We start from the raw sequence: 24,241 nt of genomic DNA on the forward strand, positions 1-24,241 counted from the left end.
AAAATGATTTTTCTCATCATTAAACGAATGAATTATTGTTTTGATATGAAAGTCAGATTGCTATGATAGAAAGGATAGTATATTTTTATTCAAACATAAATAAATTATAACAAAAAATTAAATATAATATAATTATGAAGATTCTTGATTAATATATTTCTTAATTAAAGTTAAAGCATATCTAGTATCAGATGATGCATTGTCTGCATTAAGTTTTCTCGTAATTTCTGCAATAACAGGGAATAAATCTTTATGTATTGCAGAACTGAGGCAAATCTTCGTAATTAAGTTAACATCACCCAGATCTCTACTCAAGTACTTGTTTAATACTATACTCGATGTTTGGCGATTGCTACAAATTGAGATCAGATTCTCTCCTGCATTTTTGTCACTTTTTGACAATTCAATCAATGCATCAATGATTTCAGTGCTGATTTGTATATCATTTGCCTTGGATAATATAGGGATTGCAATCAAAGCAATTTGCGTCAATTGTGGCACTTTTGACGATAAAAGATTTTTGAGTGTTTGGTCAGAAATTCTTTTTGCTTCTCCTATTCCAATTAAGCATCTTAAAGCTGAGCAACAGATTGCTCTATCACTAGAGTTCAAGTACTGTGTGCATTTATCAGCAACAGCAGCTCTCAAGTCGTCATTTGCTCCTTGTTCGGCAACAACTTCCATTGCAACTTTTAATATCTTATAACTCGAGGAATAAACAACAACAATATCAGCACATCCGTTTTTACAAGCGCACATGCAAATGTCATCATCAAAATCATTTGCTCCTGAAGGAATACTTGCAACATAATCCTTTAATATAGTTGCATTCACTGATCCTGTTGGTAACATCCTTAAAACTTTTACAGCTTTAGATTTGAGTTTTGTTTTTAAGAATAATACGCAAAAGTGACCAATTGTTACTGGAGAAGCCTGTGGGAACTTTTCCAATGTTTCCCAGCATCTTTGTAACATTTCTTCTGGTATTCCTGATTTCTGGAACTCATCAACCATTGAGTTCAGCGCTTGTTCATCTTTTTGTGCCATTAAAAGTTTGCTTTCAAATTCATTTTCTTTCTCTATTTCATCACCTATTTGCTGCTTAACGTAATTCATGAACTCTTCTTTGTCTCCACCATTGAAAATGATCTGGTTTTTATAGAACATTTTGACAATTTCTTCAAAACTCGGTCTTCTATCTGGATTTCTATCCCAGCATCTCGTGATCAAGTCTTTAAGGCCAGGATTCACTGTTTGTGGCAAAGGAGGCCTTAAATCATGTATCATTACTTGTGCAATGATTTGCGGAGGATCCAAACCTTGGTATGGCTGTAATCCTGTGATGATTTCCCACAAAACAATGGCGTATGCGTAAACATCGACTTTGTTCGTGTAGTTTGTTGTTCCATCCAATAATTCTGGGGCCATCCAATGTGGAGTTCCGATGTTTTGTGTGAGAAGAGAGTCTTCTGAATCGTAAGAACGGGAGTATCCGAAATCGCCGATCTTGGCTTGTCCTTCTTCATTAAGTAAAACGTTCAATGACTTCAAATCACGATGAATTATATGTTTCGAATGTAAGTATTGCATTCCTCGTGCGATATCGAAAGCTACAATGGTCTTCTTGGTGGCATTGAGCATTTTTGTCTTATGTAATTCGCGATATAATGTATCTCTGTCCATCCATTCCGTAATTATGCAGTAAGGTTGGGTATCTGTAGCTCCTACGAACTTAAGAAGACATGGATGAGATGTAGCTGCTAATATGGATATCTCACGCTGAAATGTTTGTAGTTTTATACCGGTTAATTTTTTGAATTTTAATTTCTTGATGGCAACAGGAAGTCCTGTTGATTTACACCTTCCGTAGAAAACATTTGATGAGATTCCACTGCCAATTTCTTTGATCATTTCGAAATCTTCAAGATTAATTCTCCATTGTTGATAAACAAAAGGAATTGGAGAAAATATGCAAGACCTTTTGTCTTGAGATTCACTCTCGTATTCTTTAACGAAGTTATTGATTGACTGAAGTCTATCTTCGATTAATTTTGTTACAGAATCGCTTGATTTTGCATCTTTTAAGTAAATCGAGAACGATGTTGCAATGGACTTGAGATCTAAGATATGGAGTTGCATCCATTGAGGAGAATCATATTCAATAATTGAAGAAGAAATTTCATCTAAAGCGGCAACATTTGATTTTAGTCGCTTAAATATTGTGCATAATAATGTTACAACTGAATCACTTGGGTTTTCAATGGTTGTTTGAGCCCAGCAGTGTATTTGATATTGACAAAATAATCCATGAAGTTCATTCAAGTCAGAGCAAATTTTATTATATGCTACGCATTGATTAGACGTAAGGGTTAGCGAGTCATCGACTTGTGAATAAGATAAAACAAATCTTCGAACAATTGTCACAGAAAATTCGAATTTTCTTTTGTGAACGGCTGCCTGAGATGATAACTGCTCAAGCTCTTGTAATTGCTTCGTAAATTCGCTTTTGCAGTGTGCGATATTAATTGCAGCCATTAAAAAGAAGTTTTCTGATCCAAAGTGGCATAAAATCAATGTTTCTCTCTCAAATTTTTTATATACGGCATTGTAAAACAATAAAGCATCATTTGATCTAAGCGATGATAAATTATTCGTGTTTTTCTTCAAATTTGAAATTTTGAAATTTCCCCAATTTGGGTTCTATATGTAGGCAATTTATATATACTGTGATTGGTATGTGCGAACCTTTTGAGAAAAATATCCTGATATGATTATTGCTATAAAATTTGATTCAATTCAATAATCTATCAGCCATCTACTATATTACTGATGATAAAAAATTTAGGTTTGGCAATAAGAGCACTATTAATAGATAAGAAAGAAAAATTAAATTTTTTATAAAAGAATATATACAATAAAACCAGCAAAATATATAAACGATTGGCACACTCTATATGGGCAACTTGGGCTAGACAGTTTTAGATAAGTTCCAAAGATATCCATCTCCCACATTGATCCAGTAACTTTATCCATACTATCTTTTAAGAAATTAATTCGGATCCGATTATAAAACAGTTCTTGCTGATGTTCAAATAATATACGGGCGTTTCTATGGGTAAGATTGGAATATGATTTAATTAATTCATATGTTTGACCATTATTTGATCCAACAACCTCAAAATCGGTAATATATGGATTATATATAAAGTACATCATTAATCCAGAATAATTGAATACTCCGTTAAAAATAAATTCGACATGAGGATCTTTATGTTCAGTATAATAACGTGAAGATGTATTTCCATCAAATGCATTCTCAATTCGCCTAATAGGGTCGCTATTATTTTCATATCTAGGTGTTGCTTCAAGACGGAAATATTTATTCGAATGCAATGATTGGGATTTGAGAATTGTTCTTATAAATTCATCTCCATATTGTGATGGATATACTTTTAATGATTCTTGAACAGTATATCTTGACTGCGAAATAAAGCTTTCTAAAAATATAAAAAAGTGACAATGTCAAAAAAATCGGGGCTTTTACAGACGACAATAATATATCCTAGAAAAAAATTCATTTTGATCAAAAAGCATATCAAAAAGAGTGGCGGACATTTTCAAAAAAGTGACACGGTGGTAAAAAGTGACACACTTGTAATTGAGGGGAAAACGATAAAAGTGGCATTCGTTTAAAATGAATGTATGGTTGTGCTTGCATTTAATTTTAAACAGGGAAAATTAATGTTATCAAAAATTTGGAAAGAGAAGCAAGGTAACAAGGCGAAGCGAGGAATCTAGAGAGCAGCTTCGCCGCAAATTAAAAAAAAGCAAACTAACCCGCTCGCTGCGCTCACGGATTAGCTTACACAAGAAGTCAAAAGACTTTACACTTTTTCAGCCAGTATTACAATTTTTTTCTTTATAGCTAAAAAAATAATATATATTCTATTTAATTTTTTTAATTTATTTATATTAAATTGCTTTCATCTTCTGAGTTTTCATCAATATTTTGTATCATATTTGATGATTTTTTACAAGCAAATATAAATCAATCCATTCTTTTTTCGTTATCCATGTATCTTTTAACGTCGTAATTATGGAATTTAAAAATTTTAGATTTTCTTCTTGGTCTTCTATTTTTTCGGAAGAAAAATTATTTTCGATATAATTTAATAGAAAAATTAGTTGATGTATGTTTATTAAGCCTGAGTCAATCATATTTTCAAGTTTTTTTATCTGAGTTTCTACTATTTGGGAAACTTCCATTATAAGTATAGATCCAAGGTGATGTGATTTTTGCATCCCTGGGATGGACGATACACCCAAAGTGTCACCTTTTTGGGATAACATGAATTTGAAATATCATGAGAGTTCTGCAAACCATATGCACAATATCTATTCAGCCTGACTTCTTGTATATATGAGTTAGACTTCTTAAATATTGTGCTTGAGGCGATATAAGCATTTCCGAGATTACCATCGTGCTCTATAGTATGCTACTTCTCCCTGGTTCTAGCTCAGTTCCAAGGATATTGGCGTTCAAGGATTTGGCAAGGTCCTTCCGAAGTCTCTCATTCGATGAGAGATTTCGGAAGAATCTTGCCTTAAAGTACTCCAACTCTTGTTCTTTTGTTCCTAAATAGTGAGAAAAGTTATTTGACTACTTAAGGTAGAGATTATCCGAGGTCCCTCATTTGATGAGAGGCCTCGGATAATCCCTGCCTTAAAGTTGTACACTTGTAGTCCATGAGAGTGTAAGTATACATTGATAGGACAGCTTTCTTCTGAAGTCTTAGATTTGATGAGAACCTCAGAAGAAAACTGTCCTATTTTATAGTAAAAGGAGTTTCAGGAGCTCCAAAGCTCCTTTCGTAAGGATTAGGAGCTTTGGAGCTCCTGGTTCGTAGATGTGTTTCGCATCTTTCATCAGCAAAGGACATTTACCATCTGGGACTCTGTTGATGGAGACTCAGGAGCTCCAAAGCTCCCTTTAGTAAGGATTAGAAGCTTTGAAGCTCCTGGTTCGTAGACGTGTTTCGCATCTTTCATCAGAAGAGGCCAAATGGTAAATAGCCTCTGCTGATGAGCTTCAGGAGCTCCAAGGCTCCCTCTCGTAACGATTAGGAGTTTTGTAGCTCCTGAAGGTAGGTAGGATTGCTCTGATCTCTAATCAGTAGATGCCATGCCTCATTATGAACTCTACTGACAAGAGATCAAGAGCTCCAAGGACTCCCTTTTTAGTTAGTGCGTTCTCACATTTAGTAGGATTGCTGATCCTACTAATGAAGTGATCACTTAGTATACGTTTTGAATAAATTGAATTTTTTTTTAGAATTTAGTATTTTTTATAGACATCACATGTATATTATAAATACATAAATATATTCTTTAATTCAAAAAATTCAATTCGGTTTTGGGATGGGTATCCCAGCCCCAAGTATTCAATTTTATTCAATTTTTAAGAATTTGGGTTGGGATGCCCAGACCAAAACAAGCTTTATATTTTGATGTGTAGATACGTATGTGTGCATCATTGTTGTTTATATATTATGTTTTTAATGAAAAAAAATCTGATTCAAAAAAAAATTATCACTAATTAGTTGATAATATAAAGAAAAAATAGATAAATTGTATGTTTTGAGAGTATTTATCCACATTCACTCATATGAATTTCATTAAATAGTGTCTTTTTACTCCCAAATTTATTTTGAATTATTGAAATCAAAGAAAAAAAATCAGAAAAATTTCTCGAAATTTTTATTTTCAAAAAAAATTTGGATTTTATATTGAAAACTGACACCGGGAGGACGATAGGGCTGGGATTGGAGATACCCCGCTCACTTGGGAAAAATACGGATCTATATTATAAGTGTTTTATAATTTTATTGAATTTTTTCAATCATTTTTTAATAATTCACTATCTATTTAAATTTTCAAGATAATTAATACGATGAATGATTGGTTAAATATGATTCCATAGATTCTGAGGATACAAAATCTATAATAAATACTATTAGGGAAAGAATTTGAATAAATTGGTAGTCTCATCACACTTTTCAATGCTCGATTTTTAAAAACTGTTTAAAAATGGAGCTTATATTGAAATAGTGTAGAGACTAAAAATTACCACAGACTATTTCAGAGGATTGAGTTGCCACTCAATCCTCTGAAAAGTCTGAGGTAATTTGCAAAATTAATTTGAAATATCAAAGAATTTACTAAACACTATTAAAATTATATATAACTGAATATTTCATATTATATTTGATGTATGTAATGGATTGCCAAAAACTATCATTTGGGAAAACAAAATTGAATAGTTGTCAATTTTTAGATTTATTATTTTTTTAATCATTTTTTACAATGTCTCAAAATACGCTGGTTGCTCCATGCAATATAGGAGAGTACATTGATAAAATGAGTTTTTTACGTTTTGGAATTAAATTCGAAATGAATGCAAACATAAAATTAGATCGTTTTAAAGTCACTAAAAAAGCAAACGAAGATTATATGTATTTTAAATGCCCGATGCCAAATTGCCCAGCAGAAATTAAATTTTTCAAAAAAGGTGACACATATCAATATCAAGGTGGATGTTTTACTCATATTCATACTACAGAAAAGGAAACAAAAAAAATTCATAATCGTATTTCTTAAGATTATTTTTAACTGAATACATTGAAAAAGGTGGAGAAAAATCTACAGGTCTCAAAAACGTTTATGATAGCTTGAAAATACCAATGACACATAATTATAAATTTTTAGCAATGTCACAAGATAGCTATTTCAAATTTTTTGAGAGACATTCAAAAAAATCGGATGATTTTATTTCTCCAAATTCAAATGAACTAATTTCAAGTGATATATTAATAGCAAGATACAAAGAAAGAAATCAACATGACTATCTCAAATTGAAATATGACATAGCCGATGCTTGAAAATGTGAAATCAAATTTATTTTCGCTTCGCATGAAATAAACCAGAAAATCGATATCGGTCTTCCATTCAATTTTCATATCGATTCCACATTCAAATTAATTATTCACAAATATGCTTATTATATAATGTCTACAAAATTTGCCAAAACACATTCAGTACCTCTTTTACATTTTGTGATCAAACCAGACAACTCAGAAAATATCAAATATTGCTTAAGAAAATATTTTAAATGGTCTAAGATGTCTCCAAAATATTTTATTTCTGATTGTGCTCTCAATATTTTCAATGCAATTTATGAGCTTTTCAAAGACAACGAAGAAGTCAAATTATTCTGGTGTTCTTTGCGTGTTATTCGTGCTCTTCGCTCCAATAGAGAAAAATTCAATGGTAACGATGAATTATTCAATAAAGTTCTCAAAAAAATGAATTATTTAAATTATGCGAGGAGTTTTGATGAAACAACATGCAATAATATCATCAAAAGAATCAAAGAATTAATTTCTGATAATAAAGAATTATCAGAATATTTTGAAAAGCAATGGTTCAATCATGAGCAACAATGGGTTGTATCATACAAACCAAAGGATGTTCCGCTTACAAATAATATTTCTGAGAGTTTATTTCGTACAGTCAAATATTATGACTTTGGTGGTCATCTCCACATGAAATTTGATTATTTCGTCTTTTTACTCATTACAAAAATAAGTCCAACTTATCTCGTCACATTAAATAACGATATTACCTTAAAATCAGAAGTTAAATTACCAATTGTCATAAATAATACCCCAGTTCCCAAAATAACACCAAAACTGGAGGTGATTTATGAAGCAAAACAAAAACTCAAATCTCTTAGTAAGCTACTCATGAGTGGTAAAGTTAATGTAAAACATTTTATCACTTTTGTTGAGAAAATACCCGAAAAACTCATGCAGATAGACAGAGTTGAACAGGAGATGTTCAATGTTGTAAGAAGAAGCAATGCTACCGATGAAACCAAAATTGATATTTACGGACAAATCTCTGATTTCATTAATCAGAACGATCCGCATACCATATTTAAGGGATACAAAAACTTTATGCTTGAAATAAAGGGAAAATACCATTTGGAATGGTTATGATATCTTGAATGAAATTTTTATTTTTAAAAATTAGATTTTTTTCTGTGAATATAGATCTAGTAGTTCCTAATGAGTAATAAAATCTTTGATGTTGGGAAATTGAAGTTTAATTAGAAACAATTTGGAGAATATTTTGGCAGTTGAACGAAGGAATAAGAGCCTGCGGAGTACTGACTCTAGGTCAGTACCCCGCAGGCTCTTATTCCTATTAGAAATCGGTGAAAAGTTGTCTGCATCTTAACTTATTCAAAGAAAGTTTCCCAGCTATCTAGGAGGAATTGTTCCTTATGAGGTACATATTCATACTATGCACCTCATAAGGAACAATTCCTCCGTTGAAAAGAGAAAACTTGCTCGCAATGCGGAACAATTGCGAGCAAGTTTTCTCTTTTTTTATAAGAAACTAAAGGCTGTGAGGCACTGACATATAATCAGTACCTCACAGCCTTTAGTTTCTACTAGATAGCTGGGAAACTTTGTCTCAATAACTGAGTAAATAGACAAAGCTTCCCAGCTTTCTTGTAAACTGCGAAGGATAACGGCGACTGAAACAGGCACTTATTCTGCTGTTCGAAGTCGCTGTTATCCTTCGTTTTCGTCGCTAAGTTTGGTCTGATTGGGAAATGATAACCAAACTTAGCGACGAAACAAGGCACTGCAGGGCGTTGTAGGCTGTATATTGGGAGTATATGGCCTGCAGCGCTCTGCAGTGCCTTGTTATAAGAAAACATTCGGCTGAATAACATAGTCATTCAGCCGAAAGTTCTCCTGAAAGCAAAGGGCAGCAAAGGCGGCAGACAGCAGCGGCCTATTCTGCTGTCTGATCTCGCCGTTGTTCTTTGCTTTCTTTGCTAAATTTGGTCTTTCACAATTAGACCAAATTTAGCAAATTTAAGCCTCATCCAAATGGAGTGATTCGACTTGGAACGAGAGTAGCATCCATACTCCCTGGAAACGGTTGTGCGCGTTCCCTGTTCCTCATCGATTCACTCCATTTGGATTTTTGGCAGTTTTAAAAAAAATAAACGATTTTTTTTAAAAAAAGTCACTTTTTTTGATTTTGTCTGGGTATCATATCAAAAATTTGAATGATTTACAAATCTCAACACATCAAAAATTCAGATGTAGGATCTCGGAGAAACAAAACTAATCAGTTTAAATATGTCAATTCATATCATAAAATCTAGATCTTATATTAATGGATGAGAATTGCAGCAATATAACTAAAATTAAATGGAATAGCAAGAATATTCTCTTAGAAGCAAGCAGCAACGCAATGTATTGCTACCTGACAATTTTTGTTGTTTGTTGAGATATGAAATAGAATATTAAAAAATGACGAAGAATGAAGAATATGAAAAGAAATAGGGAAAAATCGTGGTGATATCTACACCATGTTTGATTAAGCATTTATTTATTTCATATGATCCTTCTTTAAATACGATCGATTAAAGAAATTGATTAAACAATAAATGATCTAGAAATATAATCCTCTTTCAAATAAACCTGTAATAATTTGTTCATTATCTTTTGCTAATTTAATTAAATCATCATAATCGGTTCTACTTATAGGAATTTTCTTAAATTTGCGATTTGAAACTTCATTCCATTTGTTAACAAGTTCATAAATTATACCAAGAAGTTTCACACGATCATCTTGTCGGGATTTTCTAATCAATTCTATTATATCTCTTAGTTTGTCAAATACCTTCCTTGTTAAATTAATATCGATTGATTTACTGCAGGATGTGGTAGCCAATTGGAATGCTGTAGCAAATAATTCACTAAATACATCATAGTTTTCTAAAATATAACCAATAAATTTAAAGAATTGATAAGGGACTGTTATTCCTTTGAAATCACTTGCATATTGTACTGCCGGAATTAATAATGCATTTAAACATTCGTATTCATATTTTTTAGAATTCCACCTAACAAACCGAATTTCATGTATGAATTCTTCGATAATCTTTGAATAGTTTTCAAGATTTTGACAATTTTGAGCACATGAAATTAAAATTTTGATATTCTCATTCTTCAATTCTTCTTTAGCGAATTTAAGCTTTTTAAATCTTTCTCCGAAATAAACAGCGTAATTTGAATTAAATTTTATTGCTGTGTATGCTAAATTAATAGCAGGAGTTGGATCATTTAATTTGATTCCTCCCTCAATTAATTTAAATATTTTGCTAATATCAATTTTAACTCCTTTGAGAAATTGAGATTTATCTTGAATTGATTTTGAAATATAATCAAACAGGAATGACATCAAATGCATTAATTCAGTAAAACACGGATCATTAATGTCCTTGTTAGAGTCATTCAATGTATAATCCAAAATATTGTTGTTTAGTAGCAGCAACATAACTAATCTTTGATTTTCTGTTTCCAAAATTGATCTTAAATGCTTTGAAAGAGAAACTGTTTCTAAAGCTCTTCTGATATTTTCATAGTTTCTAAGAATATAATCATCCTTTATTGTGTATAAGAGATATATAATGGTATCAGGATGTAAATCTTTCACTGAATTGCATTTTTCAAGGATTTTTTGTATTGGTACAATATCTGAAAATGTTTGAAGGAATTCCGACTGAGGCAATTTATCTTCTTTGATGACCATCTTCCAAACTAATCTAAATGCGAAATTGATAGTTTTTTCATCATTGATCTTTTGATCAAAGATTTCCTTAATTGCCAAACAAACTGGAATGAATGTCTGATCGAAGAGCTCTTTGTTTGACCTAGAAATCAAATCGAACAATGTATTGTAATAAACAGAAATTCATCAAAAGTGACAGCTCTCAATTTTTTGACATTTGTAAATTCTAAATTGAATGAGAAAAATGAAATAATACTAAGCATAATACAATATTCTAGATTTAATTATAATTAGGAAAAAGTTAGTTTTGAGAGTACTTTTCATAGGCATATAGAATGAAATCTTCTGAAAAATAATATCACATAAACTCATATTATTTTCTAATATATAACTATTTTATATAAAAATCAAATTCAATGATCTTAAAAGCGAAGGATAAACCTCAAAATTTATGAATATAATAAGTGGGAATATAATGCTTATCTATCATAAAACCATATGAAATATCAATTTTTGCTTTACGCCTAATTTTTGACGACAATTAGCAAAAAATGTTAAATGTTAACACTCAGTCCATTTGAATATGAAAAATAAAATTGACTTTGATTAAATGTTTTTATTTATCATGCAATTCTTCTTGCGACCAAAGATTTGAATAAAAGTTCAAAAAATAAGATAGCTTAAAAAATAATATACGGTAGTGTTTACTAATAGATGAATAGTATATAAATTCTATTAAAATGGATTTGATCCAAAAAAATATATAAAATTTGATCATAAATAAAATCGTTTTCAATTACTTCTTCATTTAAATTATAACAATTATTTTTGATTTTTATTTATCATCCACACTCAAATTTGAATCTTATCACAAAAGAAGGACCACTTTTATGACTACTGCCAAATCTATAAGCAGAGAATGGCTATTTGAAGCTAAAAGAAGAATAGAAGAAGGTGAATCTTACAAAAGTGTGGGAAAGGAAGTTGAATTGGAAAATGGTAAAATTAAATTGAATGTTGCCGAAAATACAATAAGAAGAGCATTTCAACTTCAAGAAATCGAATTACCAAAAGTTAGTCGCGGCAGAAAACCAAATCCACCAACATTTGAGCAAAACAATTAATTAATTCTTGTGTTTCACAATATAAAGGAGGAATTTCAAAAACTTATTTATTGATTAAAAGTTTCAAAATATTGCTCAAAATCCCGATTGTGAGAAAGAAAAAGAAGAAATTGCAAAAGAATTTGAAAATATAGAAGATTTGACAAAAGATCAAATTTTTGACAATTTACAAAAAATAAAGCATCATCAAGTGGAAAAATTTATGATGGAATCAGGTTTATCTTCAAAAAGAGATTACAAACCAGCAGATCCACCTACCAAATATCGTGCCATATCAAATTCTTTGATATGGCACTGCGATATTCATTACCTTCACGGTAATGTTTCTTTTCCATTTTTTGCCATATTGGATGATATGACACGTAAAGTTCTCAAAACTAAATTATTGAAAAACAAGTCTTCCAACTCAACAGCGAAGGTTTTAAGAAAACTTTTAGAGAAGTTTATTCCTTACTGCATCTGGACCGATAACGGCGGTGAATTCGGCCAGGTTATGCAGGAAAACGGAATAGTTTGGAAGCACACCTTGCCGTATATGCCAAGACAGAACGGCAAGGTGGAGCGCCTGTGGCCAAGCTGTTCTAAAACTTTTGTTTACAACATATTTGCTAACTGATAAAACATCTGCAATGAATCATCGTTTATATCATAAAGTTCCAAAAGTGTGTCAAAAATATTGACGAAATTAGTTATTTTCATTGTAAGTAATTTTTCTCTAAGTTTATTTTGGAATTTGTTGATTAGTTGAGAAACTTGATTTTCATCTCGAAGCGTGCAAATCTTTTCAATAACAGACATTTCATTATTATCTTCATCATCTTCGTCTGAATCTGATTTGACATTATTTAAGGAAATAGTTATACTTTGTGGTTGAAGACTCTCTTTTCTTTGTGGTTTATCTTGACTTATTATCTCATTATCTGATTCTTCTTCCTTTCTTTGTGTGTCTTTTGGTTTTTGTTCGGAGTTGCTTGATTCTGGTGATTTTGGATTTTGGTTCTCTTGTGCATTATTTACAGCTTGTGTAAGCTCAGTTAGTATACATAACTAGTGTACTGAGGCACTGCGCGCCTCCTTACACTTGTTATGTGAATTTGACACTTTACAAAACCAGTAACATATATTTTTACAACACAAACGACAACACTAACTTAACATTAAATATTTACAAAGCCGCCAACCACTTCACTAATGTTTTCACAAACGACTTCACTAATGTTTTCACTAATGACTTCATTAATGTAAAAATAAACGTTCTCACTTACAAAAGTATTGCAACTCCTCCCATTGCTGTGCTTCACATAACAGCTCATAATCTTCTGACTCACTTTCTTCTTCATATAGGTCAAAATCACTGTCAAAATAAATGTTAGTAAGTTTTGACAAATGTAATGAAACACGTTTACCGTTTGTATCGTATGCTTGTATAAACTTTCCATTCTTCATTCCTTCATAAACGCTCAAACTAACTTTACCCTTTCTCCCTCGTATCTGATAGAATGTATTTTCACGAGGAACGAAGAACAAATTCTTGAACTCATGACCGTTGTAGTTTGTTATCTCAATAGTTTTCGTCATTTACATCCAAATAAAATAAAAAATAAAATAAAAAATAAATGATATCACCACCCTCACACGTATGAAAACATCCATTTAAATTTAGGTGAAGTGGTGAGATCTCACCTCTTTTTTCACCTCTTTTTTCACCCACTTGAATTCATTGCTTTATAACTCTCTTCCTTGGTTTCTTTTTAGTTGCTTTCTTCACGTCTGTCTCCAACTTGACTGTCTTTCTTCTTCGTCCATAATGATACCAATTACTTCCACCAGTCAATGGGTCAAATGGTCTTTCGTAAGGGTTTCCATACATTCCATAGGGACCATACGGAAGAACTACTAGTGGAGAAGAAACATTTTCTTTAGTTCCATCGACTCTATTTAAATGCATTGTTTCACCTTTCATCTGGTCATTAAAGTCTTTTACGTGTTTTGCAAACTCATCGTCCTTTCCTAAAGCATTTTCGGACTCAGTCGCAACCAAATTGGATGCTTTATTTATGAGCCCTATTTTATTTAATCTTAACTTCTTTGCAACCCAGCCTCCAATCTTCCCTTTATTTGCATCTAATGTCTTCGAAACCCTTCCTCCACTCATTTTATTTACTGCGTCATAAGCTCCAAGTGCTTTTGCTCCAAATGCTAATGCTTTTGTTCCCATTGCGCCTAAAGCTGCCCAAGCTACCATTTACACCATATTAAAATCATCTCTCTTCAATATTATCTCATAAAAGTTCTCGTTACTGGAGAAAGTCAATGAAATATAAACGTTCTCATTCATAAACTTCTTTCTTATATCATCTATACGCTTCAAAATGTCTGAACAATTGCTAACATCTTCTACAACAGTTATTTCATCATGAATGACCTTCAAGAACAAGCTCATTTAATATGCAATTAAAATCATTTCAATAATGAGCCCATCTTTTCCATCTTTAGGTAGCACAACATCTTTCATTGAAGAAGGTTCGACAAGTCTTATGTTAAACTTACTGACAAAGTTTGTTATACTATAATGCTTCGGTGGCGAATACATATAGTTTGAAAGACATAATATAGATTCTTCAGCAAATTCACTTATACTGGATTTTATAACAATGTTCTCACGAGACCAAATACCACCAATTGAAAAACTTGTAAGTAATCCTGCTGAACCTTCAACTGTAAACGTCGATGGTAACATTCCACGAAGGTCATCTATTGACATCTTTGAGTCACTGAATTTAAATATTTTCTTAAAGCAATCGTCATTATCTAACCATGCAATAGCTTTGAAGTTTTCATTCGAATATACATCTGCTTCATTAAATGTAAAACCTGACTTCTTTGCAGAGACGACTTTAAAATCTATTGAGTTTGTTTCAAAATTATATGCTATGGTAACTTCTGAAGGTAATGGATGTCCTTCCGCAGTCAGTTGTTCTCTCACTACCGTTTGAAGCTTTGTATTAAAAACTTTCATGTCATCTCCTGTGTCTAGGTTCACATACACAGCAACAGGAAAACTATCTTGCTTCTTTGTTTCATCATTATACCTCAAAACATTAAAGTTCTTCAATAATATTGTTCTTCCTGCTGGAATACTTCGAACCTGTCTTATTTCAATAGCTTTCTCACCTCCTACATACTCTACCCAGTGTCTTGGATATTCATAAGTATACTGACTTTCTTGAATTTTGGTTGGTTTCATCATAACGTGTTCATAGTATATCTTTATACTCTTGTCAGTTAGACTCGGTGCTATGTTCTGAATATTTCTGACTTGCATTTTTAATGGAGATAAAATGAAGCATTTAATACATGATGTAGATGAAGACATGAATGAAACTACAGACAAACTTAACTCTTCTCTTATTCTTCCTTTCAGTAAGGACTATGAGTTCTGTTCAAATGGTGTTTATTTCTATTGTGGAAAGATGGGTTCAGGTAAGACATTTAACCTCATTCGTCATATACTCATAACAGAGCGTTTAGGAAACGACTCTTATTATGACCAAATCATTATATCAGCAACTTCAGACTCTATGGATTCAACAGCGAAAACATTTATGTCAAAAGTTCAAGCCTCTATCGTTAAAGTTCCAGACAGTGAACTCATTGAATTTCTTCAACGTTACATTCGACGTAAGAGAAAATATTATGCCATCGTAGAGTTCATACATTCAGGAATGCAAAAGACTTCTGAGGAGATGGAAAGAATTATTGACAAACACCACTTACGACAATACTCAGGAGTTTACGATATGAAACGACTTACAAACTACATTCTGTCAAAACTTTCAAAATACCCCTTCAAAAAGTATCCTTCAAATATAGATCCGTATTTTTCCCAAGTGAGCGGGGTATCTCCAATCCCAGCCCTATCGTCCTCCCGGTGTCAGTTTTCAATATAAAATCCAAATTTTTTTTGAAAATAAAAATTTCGAGAAATTTTTCTGATTTTTTTTCTTTGATTTCAATAATTCAAAATAAATTTGGGAGTAAAAAGACACTATTTAATGAAATTCATATGAGTGAATGTGGATAAATACTCTCAAAACATACAATTTATCTATTTTTTCTTTATATTATCAACTAATTAGTGATAATTTTTTTTGAATCAGATTTTTTTTTCATTAAAAACATAATATATAACACAACAATGATGCACACATACGTATCTACACATCAAAATATAAAGCTTGTTTTGGTCTGGGCATCCCAACCCAAAATTCTTAAAAAATTGAATAAAATTGAATACTTGGGGCTGGGATACCCATCCCAAAACCGAATTGAATTTTTTGAATTAAAGAATATATTTATGTATTTATAATATACATGTGATGTCTATAAAAAATACTAAATTCTAAAAAAAAATTCAATTTATTCAAAACGTATACTAAGTGATCACTTCATTAGTAGGATCAGCAATCCTACTAAATGGTGAGAACGCCACTAACTAAAAAGGGAGTCCTTGGAGCTCTTGATCTCTTGTCAGTAGAGTTCATAATGAGGCATGGCATCTACTGATTAGAGATCAGAGCAATCCTACCTTACCTTCAGGAGCTACAAAACTCCTAATCGTTACGAGAGGGAGCCTTGGAGCTCCTGAAGCTCATCAGCAGAGGCTATTTACCATTTGGGCCTCTTCTGATGAAAGATGCGAAACACGTCTACGAACCAGGAGCTTCAAAGCTTCTAATCCTTACTAAAGGGAGCTTTGGAGCTCCTGAGTCTCCATCAACAGAGTCCCAGATGGTAAATGTCCTTTGCTGATGAAAGATGCGAAACACATCTACGAACCAGGAGCTCCAAAGCTCCTAATCCTTACGAAAGGGAGCTTTGGAGCTCCTGAAACTCCTTTTACTATAAAATAGGACAGTTTTCTTCTGAGGTTCTCATCAAATCTAAGACTTCAGAAGAAAGCTGTCCTATCAATGTATACTTACACTCTCATGGACTACAAGTGTACAACTTTAAGGCAGGGATTATCCGAGGCCTCTCATCAAATGAGGGACCTCGGATAATCTCTACCTTAAGTAGTCAAATAACTTTTCTCACTATTTAGGAACAAAAGAACAAGAGTTGGAGTACTTTAAGGCAAGATTCTTCCGAAATCTCTCATCGAATGAGAGACTTCGGAAGGACCTTGCCAAATCCTTGAACGCCAATATCCTTGGAACTGAGCTAGAACCAGGGAGAAGTAGCATACTATAGAGCACGATGGTAATCTCGGAAATGCTTATATCGCCTCAAGCACAATATTTAAGAAGTCTAACTCATATATACAAGAAGTCAGGCTGAATAGATATTGTGCATATGGTTTGCAGAACTCTCATGATATTTCAAATTCATGTTATCCCAAAAAGGTGACACTTTGGGTGTATCGTCCATCCCAGGGATGCAAAAATCACATCACCTTGGATCTATACTTCAAACACTCTGCTCGTTTGTGACGACTTCGCCGGAAAAGGTTTAGTGTCAAAGCCTGACTCACCATTAGCTAACATCATTACTAAAGTCAGACATTACCACTTAACTGTAGCAATACTTATGCAAACATGGCGTTTCCTTGCTTTAAACATAAAACGTCTCATAACTGACTTCGTTATCTTTCAAGGTTTCTCACGTTATGATATTGAACTCATTTGGAAACAGTCAGGTATAACATTACCTTTTGAAGAAATTTGGGAAGCATATAAGTCTCTCATCTCTCCTCGTTCATACCTTGAGATTCATATCATGACTAATACCATTAAAGTCAAAAATATTCCATGGGAACGACCAACATTGTTTTAAAGTTTAACCTTCAATTGACTGATGGTAAACAAATTCCATGCATCTCTGTCGCCATTTCTGTTAATATTTTTGCTGTCATTCATATCATCCACTTCCCCATCCGTTAGCTTTTGAGGATATGCGTTAGAATAGCTGTTCTTAAATGAAGGCTTTTCACCTTTGAGAGCATAAACTCTATAACTTTCTGCATACTTTATGTTTGAACCTCCTGAGCCATCATTGACATAAATTTTTATAGGCTTCCACCCTTTGTTCATGTTCCTGCTTCTTCCCTTAGCTCTTTTGTTCAGTAGTTCTACATCTTTATACACAGCACCTGTCTCAGTGAATTCAACAATATTTTCATTCGTTAGCTTTACATTCAAACCCTTGTCGAGTATATTGTTCATTTCATACATATAAAAGGTTTTTATTCTATATGAAATGAGAAGCAAATCCATCTTAGCTGGTGCCGTTAATGTTCCAATTGAACCAACATCAAATGTTGACTCACGAACGACAAACAATATTGTCATAAAGAACTATAGTTCAGAGTGTTTGAAAGAAAAAGAACCAGAACTGAAATCCGTGAATTTAAACTCAGCTTCAAACGCTAACGCTACATCAGATGTTAAATTAGAGTATCCACCACTGGACCAAATTCTTTCAAGAGAAGCCAACGACAACCCTTACATAAATGTTCAAACAAATCCTTCAGATAACGTAGACCATTACCTTCTTCAGTTATACCAAACAATTTTACTCAAGACGATAAGAAGCTTTTGACAAATCTTATAAGCAAGAACCAAATAATTCTAACAAAGGAGGACCTTGAAAATGTTATCTCACGAATAACAGGAAAGCAATGTGTCATTGACTATCTCGACCCTGAAATCGAATGCTGTGGTCAAACGCCAATATTCATGAAAATAGGTAACATCCGCATCATTGAAACACCAGGAACTACAGGAGTTGAGTTTAAGTATAAATATTCGAACGAGTATACAAAACTTTCAACAGAATATAAACTTTGCTTGAAATATGTTTTAGTAAATTAAAGCAATTTGTAATATCTATCCAAAACTTCTTCAACAGTATCGAACTCATCTTCATAATGCAAACCTAATCTTATTGACTTGGTGCAGTTTTCACTAACACAATATTTTTCTGTTCTCTTGACTGACATAACTAACTCATTTGTTTCATCAAACAGCAACAACCAAAGTTCATGACCTAATACATAACATTCATACTTTATATTTTTAGCTCTGAGTTCTCTTGTAAGCTGTTGCATTTAATATTTTCTAAAAAGTCAACTTCAACAGTCATTCGCACTGGTGCCTTCAGTTCTACAGGCTCTCCTTGAAAGTCAACAAGTCTGAATTGCATGTCTTTCAAATTATGAGGACTAATGCGAACCCATTTACCTAAATGAGTTGCTATGACAGGAACGTTTGGAATGAACATTGAATTGACTGCATAACAGAAGGATTTATATTCTACTGAACCTTTACTATTAACTCCTGAAATGCCTGTGACATTAGCTATTTTAGACTCAATGTATAAACAATTACCATAACATACGTATGGAACAGATTTCATCTCAATCGTTTTGTCAACACTTTTCAAAGGAAATGTCATATGGTATGCACCCAAAAGAAGTTGTACTCTATGACTCATTCGTGTTATCTTAAACTCTTTCTTGCTACTGAACTTCAATGTTCCCTCAGAAGAGAGTTCGACATCTATGTTGTCAATAGTTTCTTCATTTATGAGAGTACCTATGACTCCAGCAATTTTATCTATTCTATACTCTGCTCTGTTAGGAAATGTTATAAAACTTCTTTTGTCATCTATTTCAATCTCTATGAAATCTGTTTCGTCAGTTATAACGAATGAAGCAATAGTATTAAAGTCAACAACTCTGAAAGCAAGCGCTTCATTCTGAAGACCTAAGTTTGTTTGAAGCTTTACTGTTCCATATTCGTTTGGGTCTGTACTTTGCAAATAGAACAACATTTTATTCTCATTAAAATATGACTATTGCTGCATATGCGTATGAAACAAATGAAGCAAGAAGAGCACATGAACTAGTAAACGAAAACTCAACTTTAACCATTGAAGGCAATGATTTAGTCATTGACGATGGAAAAACTAAAAAAGTCATTGATTTCGATACTTTTAACACTTATGACCCATTCATTACAACAAGCAAAGTTCCTATTATAAATGATGGAACGGTGCAATATATAAATTCTACAGTAGATGCCTCATTAGTGAAAGTACTGAATGTTCTCATTGAATTGTTAAAGAGCTTTCGATTTGACGACAACATTAAATGCCTAAAGAATTTAGTCATGAATGAGAAACAAATTCTCGGCGTTGCTGGTAGCAGTAATGATGTACACCTTATGACATTAGAATATTATAACGAACATAAAGATGAACTGAAAGGAGAGAAGGGTGACACCGGACCACAAGGACCACAAGGAATACAAGGACCACAAGGAATACAAGGAATACAAGGACCTCAAGGCGAAAACGGTTTGGATGGAAAGGATGGAAAGGATGGAAAAACTGCTAAATCATGGATATGGGACCTTATAAATACTGGTTTAACAGCTGCTTCATATGGAGTTCTTCAATACCAAATCGGAAAGATATGGGCAGTACTTGGTGAAGAAGCTTTAGATGACGTTAAAAATGCTTTGAACTTCATTTCAAATGGTTCGGATACTATTAAAACTTTATCTGGTTGGATGCAAGAAACAAGGAGTCAAATAGATACTGTAAGACGTATAGCAAACAATGCACGTACGGGATTGGATACTTTACGAGAAGCACAAAATACACTAAAGGAAGCAAATGATATTCTTGGCTCAGTATCAGACATGCATGAAGATTGGCTTAAAGGTATTGACAAATCTTTAAAAAATCACAGTCAGTCTATTGCTGACTACAAGAAAAGTATAGATTTTTTACATAGTGCTATGGACGTACATGATGGAAGCATAAGGAACTTACTTAATGCTAACAATAACTTACCAGGAACTATTAAAGCATTTATAAAGTCCTTTGTAAAACCCGGTGCTCTAACATTTAGGTCTTTGAGAGCAAGAGCATTGAAGTCAAGAGATGCAGAAACTCCAGAAGAACCACCAAAACCAACAGCTAATGAAATATTGTTCGAATATTTTCCAAGGTACTCTGTTCTCATTGCATACATTCAAGAAATACTTAAGAAAGCAGACTTGACTTTAGGAGATGATGAAAGTTCTGTATATCTTTCGTTCCAGTTTCAAATAGCAGAACTTTTGAGACAGATATGCTTAATGTATGACAACATCTCTGATTTCACAAGATATGATGACGACCATGACCCCGAACACGGTGAAGAAGAAGTTTTACAAACATCCATTAAGACAGGAAAGGTTTTAACTCAAAGTCTCATTATTGACACCAAAGATGGCGAAGTGGACGTTCTTCAAGAACTGAAGAAAAATACTTCTTCGGGAGGTGGTGGTAGACATGAACTTGAAATAAATGAGATAGAAGAGAAATTAGCCGAAAAAGCAGATAAAGAACATAAACACAATATCTCCGATATAAATGAACTTCAAGCTACATTAAATAGTAAAGCGGACAAGAACCATGTTCATTATATAACTTCAGACGAACAGATTATAACGGACTACCATGGATATTTAACACGAAGTGATGAAGCGAAGACAAAAAATGTTAATGAAAGAAGATATAAATACATTCGTGCTAAAGGTTATGACATAAGCTGTACTGTACAGTATGATGTAGCTAAAGCACCAGAAGCATTTGGTTATACCGGTGAAATTTATGCCTCTACTTTCAATGTTAACGGTGTATTAGTTGAACCAAGATTTACTTTGAGAGTTAAGTCAAAATAACGTTTGAAGATGCTATTAAAAGTAAAGCTGACAAAGTTGAACTCGAAGCAATGAACAAAGTTTTGAAATCTCATAAACACAGCATCTCCGATATAAATGAACTTCAAGCTACATTAGACAGTAAAGCCGACAAGAACCATACACATAAATCCTTCACTACTGTTAGAGCAGACGACATAATATTGAACTATACCCTTGGTTCAAGTGCACCTTTAGAGAATCCAAGTACAAGCGTAAAAGATACACTAAACTCCTTAAATAACAAATGTATAAATATCAAAGGTCATGTCAGAAACTTTGAAACATATGAACTACCAGCAATGTTAGATAAAAAAGCAGACAAAACTTATGTGGATGCAGAACTAACAAAGAAATTTTCGAAACCAGATACAATGACATTTACAACAGAAATTATAAATGGTGAACCAGCAACTCCATTTGAATTTGTTAGAGGTCTTCAACCAGATACTTTTGAATTTTTCTTGGATAATTCTATTGAACTAACATTACATTATAAAAGTGGAACAAATGCAACATTTCATCCGGGAGATACATTCCAAATGGTATTTAATGACATAAGTTCTTTAGAATATGTTTATAGAGTTATGAGCATATATGATTTAATATATCCTATAGGAGCTGTTTTATACGTCTATGAATCCAATAAATCCAAACACTTTATTTGGTGGTAGATGGTATGAAATAGTTGACAGTTTTCCATTCTACACTAATACGCAGTCAATGAAGATGGGAGGTTCAAAGAAAATAGGTATTGAAAACCTTCCTTCACATATGCATAGGTTCAGTGGAAGAACATCTGTGGAAGGAAACCATTCACATTCAATAACAAAAGAGTTATAGAAATCTTGCAGCAGGTTCGGATAGACAGGGAATGGATAGATATGATATCACAACTGACCCCAAAGATGTTAGCACAGGTATTTTCTGTGGAACTGCAGGAAATCATACACATGTTGTAGCTGGTATTACAGACCCAGCAGGTAATGGAAAAGATTATATGCCTCCTTATATAACAATGCACGCTTGGATACGAGTTGGTTAAACTCTTTATTTTTACATAAATGAGCTTGAAAGAAGTATTCGAACAACATCCATGGAGGTCATTTAAGAAGTTCAATGAAGCTGCAAAGAGTTGGGGATTTACTAACAGAGCTGAAGTGAAAAGGTTCTTTGACAAAAATGTTGTACATCAAACAAAAATAAACCCTTACGACTACTTTTTACCAATTTACTCCAACACTCCCGACGCATACCAATTTGACACTCTCATTCAAAGCAGAAAAGGAGGACATAAACCATTCCTCATCTTCATTAATGTTAACACTCGTAAAGCTTTTGCGTATATAATGAAAAATAAAGGAACTCGTGAAGTGTTAAGAGTTTTACAAAAGTTTGTAGCAGAACATAACCCAAGTACTTTAACATCAGACCAAGACAGTGCATACCTCAGCAACGAAATCACAGAATTTCTCATTAAGCATAACATAACTCACTACACTACTGAAGACCATAACCATAACATACTCGGCATCATAAACCGCTTCATAAGGACGCTCAGAGATTTAAACCAAGAGCGAGACTTTACCGAAGAAACAATGAAACATTTTCTCGAAGTATATAATTCCTCAACACATTCTACAACAGGACATACACCAAATTCAATGACACAACAACAAGAAGAAAAGTATATACAAAAGAAACGAAGCCAAATACAAAATATCAGAAATTCAACACAATTTACCCTCATTCCTGGTACAAAAGTTCGTGTAGTTCTTGACGACAAACCGTTGACAAAGAAACGTTTAAGGTTAAGTAGAAACTATTATATCGTAGACTCTACGCAAGGTAATGGATATCTTATAAAAGCTGCTGACGACTCTATTGCGTTTTACCCTCGACATAAATTAGTCGAAAGTAGTAATGGCAAACTTGCTGAAACCATTGACGAAGCAAAGCGAGGAGTGGTTATTGAAATACTTGACTACAACATAAACGATGACACTTATAAAGTAAGATATGAAGGAGGTGTTGAAGATGTTATACCATCTAAGAACTTGAGAGAGTCAAAGCCAACACATCTGGGACCATTAGAGCGGGAGTACTGGAAAGACAAAAATATGCCAGAAAGAATAAGAAAATTCTTCTAAACTTTTTCATTAGATGTAAATCAGACAAAATATATTTTAGGTGAAGAGGTGAGATCTCACCTGTTTTCTAACATGGTCTAAAACACACAAAACTCATGAATTTTGTGTGTTTTCAGCATTATTTTTTTGCATTATGACACGAAGTGAACTTTTGCACTTCGTCAAAAACTCATGAATTTTGTGTGTTTTCAGCATTATTTTTTTGCATTATGACACGAAGTGAACTTTTGCACTTCGTCAAAAACTCATGAATTCTCATGAATTTCCTTAAGATAGAAAAAATAAAAAATAATTTTTAGGGTAGAATGTTAGATCTAACACGTTTTCTAACCTCATTTCTAACATGGTCTAAAACTCTCGAAAATCATGAATTTTTGACATTTCCTTATGAAAGAAAAATAACGCTAATTTTTTTCTAAGAAAAATTTTTATCTTGTATGTAAAGACAGTAATGACAAACATTGAGTTTGAAACAGTTAGAAAGATAGACAATGACACCAAAGTGGTTAGAATAGGTGATTTAAACGTAAGATACTCAAAGAAATACAACAAATATTCT

At 32.8% G+C, this 24,241-nt stretch overlaps 7 protein-coding genes and 3 pseudogenes across 10 annotated transcripts, besides 6 other annotated features; 5 read left to right on the top strand and 5 right to left on the bottom strand.

Moving 5' to 3' along the window:
* Positions 1-6: 6 nt before the first annotated feature.
* Positions 7-2,595, bottom strand: TVAGG3_0958780 (protein kinase protein; the record flags this gene model as incomplete). The annotated part of the gene is made up of 1 exon (XM_001322457.1): positions 133-2,535. The coding sequence occupies one exon, from the start codon at positions 2,533-2,535 to the stop codon at positions 133-135; it is 2,403 nt and encodes an 800-aa protein (XP_001322492.1).
* A 1,677-nt stretch (positions 2,596-4,272) lies between these two features.
* Positions 4,273-5,863: a mobile genetic element.
* A 1,143-nt stretch (positions 5,864-7,006) lies between these two features.
* Positions 7,007-7,225: a mobile genetic element.
* On the top strand, positions 7,065-8,057 carry TVAGG3_0958810 (MULE transposase domain-containing protein; the record flags this gene model as incomplete). The annotated part of the gene is made up of 1 exon (XM_001322458.1): positions 7,065-8,057. The coding sequence occupies one exon, from the start codon at positions 7,065-7,067 to the stop codon at positions 8,055-8,057; it is 993 nt and encodes a 330-aa protein (XP_001322493.1).
* A 220-nt stretch (positions 8,058-8,277) lies between these two features.
* Positions 8,278-8,569: a mobile genetic element.
* An 878-nt stretch (positions 8,570-9,447) lies between these two features.
* TVAGG3_0958830 (uncharacterized protein) lies at positions 9,448-10,824 on the bottom strand (the record flags this gene model as incomplete). Its single annotated transcript, XM_001294915.1, has 1 exon — positions 9,535-10,677. The coding sequence occupies one exon, from the start codon at positions 10,675-10,677 to the stop codon at positions 9,535-9,537; it is 1,143 nt and encodes a 380-aa protein (XP_001294916.1).
* Position 10,825: 1 nt separating this feature from the next.
* Positions 10,826-10,862: a mobile genetic element.
* Positions 10,863-11,985: 1,123 nt separating this feature from the next.
* On the top strand, positions 11,986-12,396 carry TVAGG3_0958850 (integrase catalytic region-containing protein; the record flags this gene model as incomplete). The annotated part of the gene is made up of 1 exon (XM_051253397.1): positions 11,986-12,396. One exon carries the CDS (start codon positions 11,986-11,988, stop codon positions 12,394-12,396), a length of 411 nt encoding a protein of 136 aa, XP_051078971.1.
* A 416-nt stretch (positions 12,397-12,812) lies between these two features.
* Positions 12,813-24,241: part of a mobile genetic element that runs on past the window's edge.
* TVAGG3_0958870 (protein of unknown function, DUF4107 family) lies at positions 13,549-14,025 on the bottom strand (the record flags this gene model as incomplete). Its single annotated transcript, XM_051253398.1, has 1 exon — positions 13,549-14,025. A coding segment is annotated over one exon (477 nt), but the record flags the coding sequence as incomplete, so codon positions are not given.
* Positions 14,224-14,904, bottom strand: TVAGG3_0958880 (uncharacterized protein; the record flags this gene model as incomplete). Its single annotated transcript, XM_051253399.1, has 1 exon — positions 14,224-14,904. A coding segment is annotated over one exon (681 nt), but the record flags the coding sequence as incomplete, so codon positions are not given.
* Positions 15,649-17,247: a mobile genetic element.
* On the bottom strand, positions 18,852-19,047 carry TVAGG3_0958900 (annotated as a pseudogene). The gene has a single exon. A coding segment is annotated over exon 1 (196 nt).
* TVAGG3_0958910 lies at positions 20,182-21,750 on the top strand (annotated as a pseudogene). The gene has a single exon. A coding segment is annotated over exon 1 (1,569 nt).
* Positions 22,169-22,577, top strand: TVAGG3_0958920 (annotated as a pseudogene). Its single transcript has one exon. A coding segment is annotated over exon 1 (409 nt).
* On the top strand, positions 22,597-23,682 carry TVAGG3_0958930 (integrase core domain containing protein family; the record flags this gene model as incomplete). Its single annotated transcript, XM_051253400.1, has 1 exon — positions 22,597-23,682. The coding sequence occupies one exon, from the start codon at positions 22,597-22,599 to the stop codon at positions 23,680-23,682; it is 1,086 nt and encodes a 361-aa protein (XP_051078974.1).

The sequence above is a fragment of the Trichomonas vaginalis genome, chromosome I (genome assembly GCF_026262505.1).
Source record: "Trichomonas vaginalis G3 chromosome I, whole genome shotgun sequence".
NCBI classification, from domain to species: domain Eukaryota; phylum Parabasalia; order Trichomonadida; family Trichomonadidae; genus Trichomonas; species Trichomonas vaginalis.